Below are 9,481 nucleotides of genomic sequence, written 5' to 3' on the forward strand. Positions count from 1 at the left end.
TCTTTACAGGAAATGGTCTCTGAGGGATAATTACCTTCCTCGAATGTCTAATAGAGGGACTTTTTAAAATCCCTTGCAGGCAAGAGTGGGAAGATCTGTCCCTATTTAAGGGAATGGGAATGTCTTATCTTTCAAAAAGTAGTTCACTTCTCTGCTTCTTTCAGGTCAGGGTGTGCTCATTCCTAGTGTGTGGCTGAATATTGTAGCCAGCCCAACTTGCATGCCAGGCGTTTTACTAATAGGGACATCAATCTCTAGCTAAGCTTAGTAATAAATTTGGCTGTCCAAATGTGCTAAAGTCTGTTATCTCTCATAGTCAGAAGTTCCCATTGGGCCAGACTGTGACTCAGCCCTCTGGGTAGGGTGGAGGAGAGAGGTGAAGGAAGTGGATTAAAATCTGGATTTATGTTGTTAGTGAAATAAATTTGGCAGTATTGATATGAAGAGTAGCGTTTCCCCTCTATTCCAGAACAGCATCTGCCCAAAGGCTGTAGCATATTGGTCTCTTTTCTTTGTGCTTAAAACATGTTCTAATGCTGGGCTAGCAGTGGCAAACCCCTGGCACTGATGACATGAGGTGCCCAGTGTCAGCTTTGTGCACCAGAAAAACTGGGCTGTCATAATAACCAAGAAAGCCTTGCAAAGGAATAGGAGCAAAATCCACGAGTGCTTTGAGAAATAGGCTTCAACTCAGCAAGAGCAAATAGAAAGCTCTTGGCAGAGCACTTTCTCACCAAGAGAAAGAAACCTAGCTCATTCTGCCACAACAGCTTACAGAATGGCAGCAGCTCCAGTAACCAGATTTTTCTGAAGGGTCAAAGCCAAAAACTGCAGCTCCCCTCAAAGCCAGCAAGTCTGTGGAGTTGTTGGCACAGAACTGTACTTAGCAAGGAAACAGCCACCTCCAGTATTGGATTTGGTTGTAATGTGCTCTCAGCATAGGAGTGAATTGTGGGCACAGGGCCAGGAATGACAGGACACTGTTTTGGCACAGATAGAAAGAAGGTGTCTGGCTCTAGCCACTTCTGAGGATTCAATAGCAACACTGTCCAGTGATTGTAGTGCTTGTGAATGGAAGGAGGTCAGATATGTGTGTGCTTTCCCTTTTGGTCTCAAGATCTCCTGTCAGACTGGGTTATCTGTGCAAACTAGATGAGGACGAAGTTCTTGTTCTTAAGCTCTGTGGGAAGAAGATCATCTCCTTTTAAGGCCATTAAATTGGAATGTATTTGTTACGTTAATGTCTATAGGCTTTGAAGGTCAGGGCCCCTTGTCCACTGGGATGCTGGCTAGACAATGCCTCTGTCCCAGCTGTCTTGGAGCAGGAGGGATTGGGACAAACTTTGAATACAGTGTATTTGTACCCCAGTAGTTTAAGAATAAGCTACTTTGGGAAGTGCTAAAGGAGAGTTGCTAGTAATAGACTCCTCTGGCAGTATCACAGCCAGAGCTGAGACGTGCAGTCCAGCTGTAGAGACCTGTCCCTGCAGAAGAGGCAGCACGGATCTTGAAGTAGGTGATGAGTAGGCAAGGCCAGCAGTACCTTGGGCTGAGCGCCGCTATGTTTTCACTTGTGGCATGGAACATGTATGATAAATGGTGGGGCTTGGGAAGCAACAGCACTGCCTTGACAGATCTGTTTGCTCTTTGCCCAGCTATCAGTGTTAGAGGTGTGCGTATAGAGAGAGGCATGATTCCTCAGGAATAATTAATGCTTGAAGCACTGGGAGAACTTAGAAGAACTGCTAGAAAAAACATTCCAGTGCAGCTTCCCCTGGAGCAGGTAATAGCTTGTGATTCGTAGCAGGGAAGGGAAGGAGTAGGGAAAATGGCAGCCAGGGCTGAACTAATGCCCTAACTTGAGGAGACAGACCGATTCAAGCATGCATTTCCTGACTTGGTAACACAGTCTCTTCTCAGTTAACAAACTCTCCTTCTCACAGACTTTTTGCCAATAACTAGATAAAAATTAGCTTTCCCACTTCTCATTGGAAGTGTTTTCTACATGGAGCAGTGTGACTGTTTACTTTTTCCAAAGTAGAATTGGGAGCGGCCTGGTCAGAAGCTACTGACAACACTCTTCTTTGAGCTTTTAACATTAGCTGTTATCTTCAAACCTGGAAGGGAAGGACTTGTATCCACCTTCCTGATGGAATGAAATCTGGCAAAAAAAAAAATGCAGTAACATGACCGTGCTCAGAAAAACTAAGCTTTCCCTGTCTCTCAGCTGTTTAAAGCAGCTGTATGAACAGTCAGATTCATTTGGCTTGTGGGAGTGGAAGCTAGAGCTTTGGCACCTATCAAGGTTCCTGAAAACTGCAGCTTCTCAGTCAAACTTTTCCATTCCTGTGGATGTTTTTAGGTGTCTGTGTTCAGCCCAAGATGTCTGTAAAGGAATCTTTCTAATTGTGTGCTGAGCCTTCAGGCTATTAGAAGGTTGTCCAGTTATCTGCTTAATTTGGGATGGTTTTGTGTTAGCCTTCTCTTAGGGGAGGAGAAGCCCCTTAGGCCTGAGCAGCAAACTGTGTAAAGGTGAGCTTTGACTTAGCGACAGAAGCTGTGAGAAGCTAATCTGTATCTTCCTCCTGTGATGTATTAACTCTGGCTTTGACCGTAGTCCGCTGCATGTCCTGAATGACTCTTCAGCATCAAAGGGCCCCATACGCCATTCCTAGAAAAACTAGTATTATCTTGTTCAGTGTTTATAAGTACAGGATGCAAAAATTATAGCCAAAGGCTTGTATCTTTCTTAGGTTTATGATACAGGAGGGAATCCTCTAATGGAAAAAATGTCACAATACACGTAGTGACATGAAGCTTTGACAGATGCCTTTGTTTTTCATGGAATTATGTAGTACAAATGAAGGGGTGTTGACAGCTGTTATCCTACTATATAAGACACAAATCATGGTACTTTCTGGATACCCATACCACATGATGCTCTCAAGCTGGCTGCTGCAGTCTTCTACTTCAGTGTATCTCTTACTGCAGTATCCAAAAAACTTTTTTAAGAGGCACAAGCCAGAAGATGCGTTCTGACTTGAACAAATGGTATTGCAAAGGGGGAACTTCCATTAGGGGATTCTAGTATTTTTTTCATTGACACATATGTAGGGCTTAAATAACCTCTACAGAAACATGCTCTACCTGTGTATTTGAGGAGCTGAAGTTGCTGATAAGTGAATGCTGAATGACTTGGGTCCTGCGAACATGCCAGGGATTTGCTTTTCTTGCCTGATCTTTTCTGGGGGATTTTTAGAACTGGCAAAATGAATATGTAACTTGTGGGTTGGGATGTTAATGTCTTGGGTCTCTTTTCCCAGCTGAACCACTGCCTTTGATGGACTTGTGTCGGCGAGCTGTGAGGCTTGCTCTGGGCAAGGAAAGACTGAATGAGATCCCTACACTGCCACTGCCAGCCTCCCTCAAGAGTTACCTGCTCTACCAATGACCTTCATGTTCAAGGATAGACAATTGGAACCAAGGCAAAATATTGGAGCTGACCTGCTGGGCAGTGGGTTCTCCACCCTCATGTCATCGCTACTGTTGGAACTCCTCGGCCAAAGCATCCCTGCCGCTGCTTAAGTCTCCATGTGCCCTTATTGGCAAGCTCTCAAGTAATCCTTGTTTCACAACAGAGTGTTTTGTTCTTTGGAAGTCACTTCCCCAGCACGCTTAAAAAAGGAACACTTACAGAAGCTCTGTGCTTCCCTGCTGCTCCTGAGAAAAGGCTGTACTGCGTCCTTTGGGTTGTCGAGCCTAGGAGTGAATGATTTTTCTGTACCAGCTAAAGGGAAGAACATAATTTGGGGGAAGGGAAGGCACTAAGAGTAGAAATGTTAAGACCAGGTCATGAGAATGGAAAGGCATGGGGTGGCCAGCAGAGTTGGGAAGAGTCTGGAATACAAAGAATTTAATTGCTGAGTTTTTAACAACCAAAAAAAATCCCCACACCCAAACCCTGAAACACCAAAACCAAGAACCCTTGCACCAGGACACTTCTTAAGTTGGAGAAGGTGGTTATGTTGCTGATGTCTGTATCTCTGCCAGGACTTCTCACTGTGTTCTAATGTCTTTTCACACACAGTGAATCCTGCTTCCTTGTTTATCACCATTGCTTTCCCAGTTCTCCTGCTCCATTCTCTGTTCTGCATCTTCGTAGTGGGTTTGACTCAGCTGACTGAGCAATCATACCATGCCTTCGCCTGCCACCTTCTTGACTTAAAACTTCAGGTTTTAGTCTGGAATCAGGGGTTCCTTGCTGATGTGGGGACAGGGAAGGGATGAAATTCTCCTGCAATAGGGTGAGGCAGGCTGTATGAGCTGAGATGTGTTACACAGCTATAGGTCCTGCCATCCTAGGTCTGCTTTCTGTATAGCCTGTTCCATGTTAAGGCTTTGGAGAAACATGTGTTTCTCTAATGGCTCTGCCAGGGAATTCTCTTTCAGATAAGCTGCTTAAAGAAATCCAAACAAGGCTTTGTTCTGCCATAGACTGTCAGCATAATCTCCACTTAACTATGCAGCAAGAATAGTTCTCTCTTTCTTGCGTGGGGGTGGGAAGTTGTCTCAGAGAAGGTGGTAGCAGTGTGACTGCAGAAGTACCATCAGCAGATGAGAAATCCAGAAGGTGATTGCTGCGGAATGGAACTTGTGAGATTTCAGAGGCCGGGGGGGATCTTCAGGTATAGCAAGAAGAAACTGAACATCTCCAGGGCAGGGGGCAGGAGAGAACTGCAATAAACAGGACAAGCAATTCAGGCAAAATCAGCACATCCCAAATAGATTATCACCTCAGTAGCCAAGTAAAGAGGATGACACTCCTTTACTAGCAGGAGCTGTTCTCTTGACTTATCCACAGGTTACTATGCTGCCTTTCTGGGGTTATTTTGCACATTTCTTTGTCTTGAAAAATGTTTGTGTGGTTGGTTTTTTTTGCTCTTGAGTTATCCTTTCAGTTCTGTGTAGGTACAAATGGGTTTAGTTGTTGAAAATGTTAATATATATATTTGTGGTGTATGTATAAGAACATGTTTTAAACAGCTGCTGTAGGGTACCTTTTTTAAAATAAACTACTTGCATAGTATATTTTTTAAAGCACAGAATTGGTGCCAAGACTGGGTGGGGTGTGATGTGCCCCTTTTTTTAATCTAATGTTGTATGATTTTTTTTTAATGTAGGGGTTTGTACTAGTTTCTGTTACAGGGTGGGACACAAGAAAATTCAGTGTGTGTGGAGCCCTATTTGGTTGCCTTCAACTTGAACCAGCATCTTCCAGAACTCCAGGGAAGCAGCTGTGTTCTCCCTACTTCTAATGCTCTTTGTGCTCCCTTGCTTCCATCTCTTCTCACTTCACTAGTACGTTGCTTTGTACAGTTTTAAATTCTGACTTTCTATTTTATGACTGTAGATAATACTCAGTAACCTAATAAACTTTATTAAATATTACTTGATGCTGGTTTTTATTTGCATGAAATAATCAGAGTTCTTTGTATCTAGTTTCTACAGGAATGGTGAGTTTATTCCCAAGAAGCCAGCCCGAACAGGTAAAGCAAGGGCTGTTGTGGCTTTGTCTCTGCTTGGAAGGATGAGAGTTTAAAGCTGGTATCTAAAAGGTGTGTACAGATGGAGGGCAAGCTGCAGCTCTTGGTACGGGGTGAGGTAACCTGAGATTTTTGTAGAGCTGCCACTAGTGCCTAAAAATGGCTACTCCAGATGGAGTTGAATAAAATCTGTGATGAGATCGCAGGCTTGGTTTCCTAATTGAACTTAGTTTACAACTGACTCAATCACACCATACTCCTTTTTCTTCAAATAGATTCAAGTAGATTATTGTGCTGGTTTGAACTGGGGTAGAGTTAATGTTCTTCACAGTAGCTGGTATGGGCCCGTGTTTTGGATTTGTACTGGAAGCAGTGTTGATAACCGAGGGACGTTTTCATTCCTGTCTCGCCCCACCAGTGAGCAGGCTGGGGGCAGGGGGGGAGGCCCACAAGAAGTTGGGAGGGGATATGGCCAGGACAGCTGACCCCAACTGACCCCAGGGATATCCCACACCATATGACATCATGCTCAGCATATGAAGCTGGGGGAAGAAGAAAGGGAATGGACATTTGGAACAATGGTGTTTGTCTTCCTAAGTCACTGTTATGTGTGATGGAGCCCTGCTGTCCTAGGGATGGCTGAGCACCTGCCTGCCTGAATTCCTGGGTTTGCGTCGCTTTACCTGTTGAGCTGTCTTTATCTCAACCCTTGAGTTTTCTTACTTTTACCCTTCCAATTCTCTCCCCCGTCCCACCAGGGGGGGTGAGCGAGCAGCTGGGGTGCGCTTAGTTGCTGGCTGGGGTTAAACCAAACAATTGCATAGATCAGGGCTCTGGTTATCTTGCCAAACTTGATGTGTTGTGTACGCTTGCAAATATCACTACTAGATTACTGTGAACAACTTCTCTTTTTCTTTCAGAAGAGAAGCTTAGATGAAAACAAGTCACTGACCTACTATTTTTATGTTGATACCTGACTGTCCTTTCTCTTAGGGAGATGCTGGATAGAAGAAAGCAAAACAAAATGGTGAGGGGTAAAGGGAATCCTTAGCCAGTAGAACAGCACAGTTAATTACAGAAGATGCTCTGGCAGGTCAAGGTGAGTGTTGGGAGAGTCATTCTTCTATCATGTGTGCTTGAAAAATGGCTGATTTCCAGGTTTTCTGGGTAACTTCTTCAGGTCATGAACTTGACTGAGCTCAAGTCACTTGGTATTAGTTCTCAGCCACTCCCTACCCACTGCTATGAGTTGCTGTGTTTTCACTGATTTTTGAGATCTATTTGCACAAGAGGCTTCATTCCTGGGCTGTGAGGAGATACGGATTATACTGTTTGTGGAGTACAAACTGTCACTTGCTTGTAGTGCCTTCAGTCTCCTCCGCTTCCAACCTGTGCAATACAGAGATGCTCTTGAATTGCATCAGCAGGTAGGTTAAGCCTCTCCAAAGCAACTGGAAGTGAGATGACTTTGTACTTCTGTCAGTTACGACAAAGGCTTTAATTCTCCTTCCTGTCCACACACTTTTCTGTCTTCTCTGCGGCTACTGACTTGTGTGTGGAAACCAAATGATTTAATCAGTTCATACAAACACTACACCACGCGAGGCTCAACTAAAGCTCAGAGTTATGCTTGCTAACTGCCTTATAAGGGTACTGGGTGAAGAGAGCTGAAAAAAAAAAAAGGTGTTTTTTGTCTTTGTCTCCAGTTGCGGCAAGAATCTTTCTGAATTTTGGATGTCTTAATCTTGTTTGTTTTCCTACATGTAGAAGACAACTGTTTGTAGATCCTAAGCTAGCATATTCAAGAGCTGTCACTTTTGTTTTGCTGCAGACAGTGGAGGACTTTGGTGAAACACTTATTTTCTCCCTGTATGTGAACAAAGCCAGCTTCTGCTTACCTTTCAGTGGAAGGCTGCCTCTGCTTTGCTGGAAGTGTGGCTGGAGGGGTTCTGAGAGAGCAGCAGGCTGGGGAGGGTGCATAAGGTGGGGCGGGTGCAGAAGACTGAGAAATTAGTTCATGCTCAGCTCCAGACACCCAAACAGGCTTGTGTTCCAGCTGCATGGAATATTTGAAACAAATGACCTGCTCGGGGCTGGGAGTTTGCAGTGTTTATGTACAGTGCCATGGCAACTGTGGAGGAAGTCATGAGATGGGGACTGGACCTGGTGGAATCAACAAATGATATCACAGATTAGCAAGTCCTAATGAATCAGTGGCTCTCTGCTTCCCCTGCTATTGCTGGTGTTCAAGCACTGGCATGTGGCAGGCAGAACTACTCCTTTTTGAGTAGCATTAAAAATTACAAGTTCTACTTGTGTCAGGTCCTCCTTGAAAACTAACCCTGTTACCCTGGCTAGCATCTCTCATCTTCCTGCTGTTGCTGACTAATCACGTTTATACACATGGAACTGTTCCTACATTTTATTATAGGAGGCTTCTAACCTTGGTAGTTTGCCTGCTGCTGCCTTGCTGGTGATACAGAAGTGCTGCAGCAATTCTGGGGAGGATCTGGCATCCTGATGCTCTAGACAAGCAGTGGAGCAGCTTTTGTTTCTTCCAGGAAGTTGCGGCTTTGGTGGAAGTAATTTGAGTCTAGAAAAGTGTACAAGAGGGGAAGCTTTCAGTGGAAGAGTTTAGTAGCTGATAAGGAAGTATGTTGTACTACTTCAGCACTCTTGTCACAATTCCTTTTGATAGGAAAGCCTGTCTGGGGTGCAGGTTACACTCCTACGCAGCATATCTGTGCCAGCAAACATCCCTACTGTGGATCTTGGTCAAAACTATGACAGTGTCAAGACAGAAAAAGTTGGAGGGTGGGGGGGAAACAGTTGCCAATTCTCTCCTTTATCTGCAGAACTAAGAACTTACTTCTCTGAGCTCAGACAACTTCCCTGTTGGAGCCGGGACATCAGTCTGTACCTGTGAAGTCCTTAGCCAGTAGCAGCACCAGGCAATTTTCCCTTTCCCTGTGCCCGAGATGTGCAAACTTAGAAGGATATGCATCATACTTTTAAGAACTTATTTTGGCAGTCACACCTTCTCTCCTATATAAGGTAGGACATTACGAAAAACATTTCCTAGCATGCTCCCCCTCTTCTCTCCCATATGCTTCCTATGCAGAGCTAATGCTGTTGATCTTATGCCAAAGACTAAGTTGCATTTGACTGGAGAAGGAAATACATAGTGATTTATTTAGTAAAGTTTATTAAAATTAAAAGCCGAACCCAAAGCACAACCTTTCTTGGCATACAAAACAGAGCTGAAGGGAACAAAACTCATTCAATGCTTGCACAAAACACACTGGAGCGCTGATCCTGTCCTTGCACATGTTTTGATTCGAAACTATTACAGGCTTGTCTGCCCTTCAGACAGAAAACTATTTGAAGCAGCTGCCAGATGTTTTGTCTGACTTGTGTTTTACAATTTGCTTAGCAATGCTCTGCCCATCGGGTGTTCAATCTGCCCTTGTGCATTCTGTTCCTGTGGCACCTCTGTGCTGGTTTTCCACCCCTTCGCCCTAGTCACATACGCACGTAGCACAGGGGAGATACAAGTCTGAGTATTTTACTCAAAGGCTTGGTATGGCACGTCTGCCGCCCAATCTGCTGGCCTCATCTGGGACCTTTTCTGGGACTAGCACAGACCAGCCACATTCCTCTGCTCACACGTTGCCACAGTGTATAAATGTTAAGGTGATTTACAGTCTCTTATAAAAGCACTTATAGCCTGAATTTAAGCCTTGCTAAACAACCTTGCACTGAACACCCACAGTTCATGGCTTGGGCAGACTCTTTGACTAGCTGTAACTTAGCTGAGTTGTAAATCTTTTTTCCCCCCCATGAGTAAGATGGGCAATAAATTCTCAAATACAATGAAGCAGGGCACAGACCTTTGTGTTTTTTCAGGAATGTGACTCAATTGAAAGATATACCTGCTG

At 44.3% G+C, this 9,481-nt stretch overlaps 1 protein-coding gene across 1 annotated transcript in view; it reads left to right on the forward strand.

Annotated features, from left to right (window-relative positions):
- The window catches only part of SPSB1 (splA/ryanodine receptor domain and SOCS box containing 1), a 19,970-nt gene extending 16,304 nt beyond the window's left edge, over positions 1-3,666 (forward strand). Inside the window, exon 3 of the mRNA XM_009646430.2 lies at positions 3,324-3,666. Coding sequence (XP_009644725.1) covers positions 3,324-3,451 — 128 coding nt within the window. The 3' untranslated portion in view covers positions 3,452-3,666. The remainder of the gene's footprint in view (positions 1-3,323) is intronic.
- Positions 3,667-9,481: the final 5,815 nt, after the last annotated feature.

This window comes from Egretta garzetta, unplaced genomic scaffold, assembly GCF_000687185.1.
Source record: "Egretta garzetta isolate BGI_Z169 unplaced genomic scaffold, ASM68718v1 scaffold69, whole genome shotgun sequence".
Classification (NCBI taxonomy): Eukaryota; Metazoa; Chordata; class Aves; order Pelecaniformes; family Ardeidae; genus Egretta; species Egretta garzetta.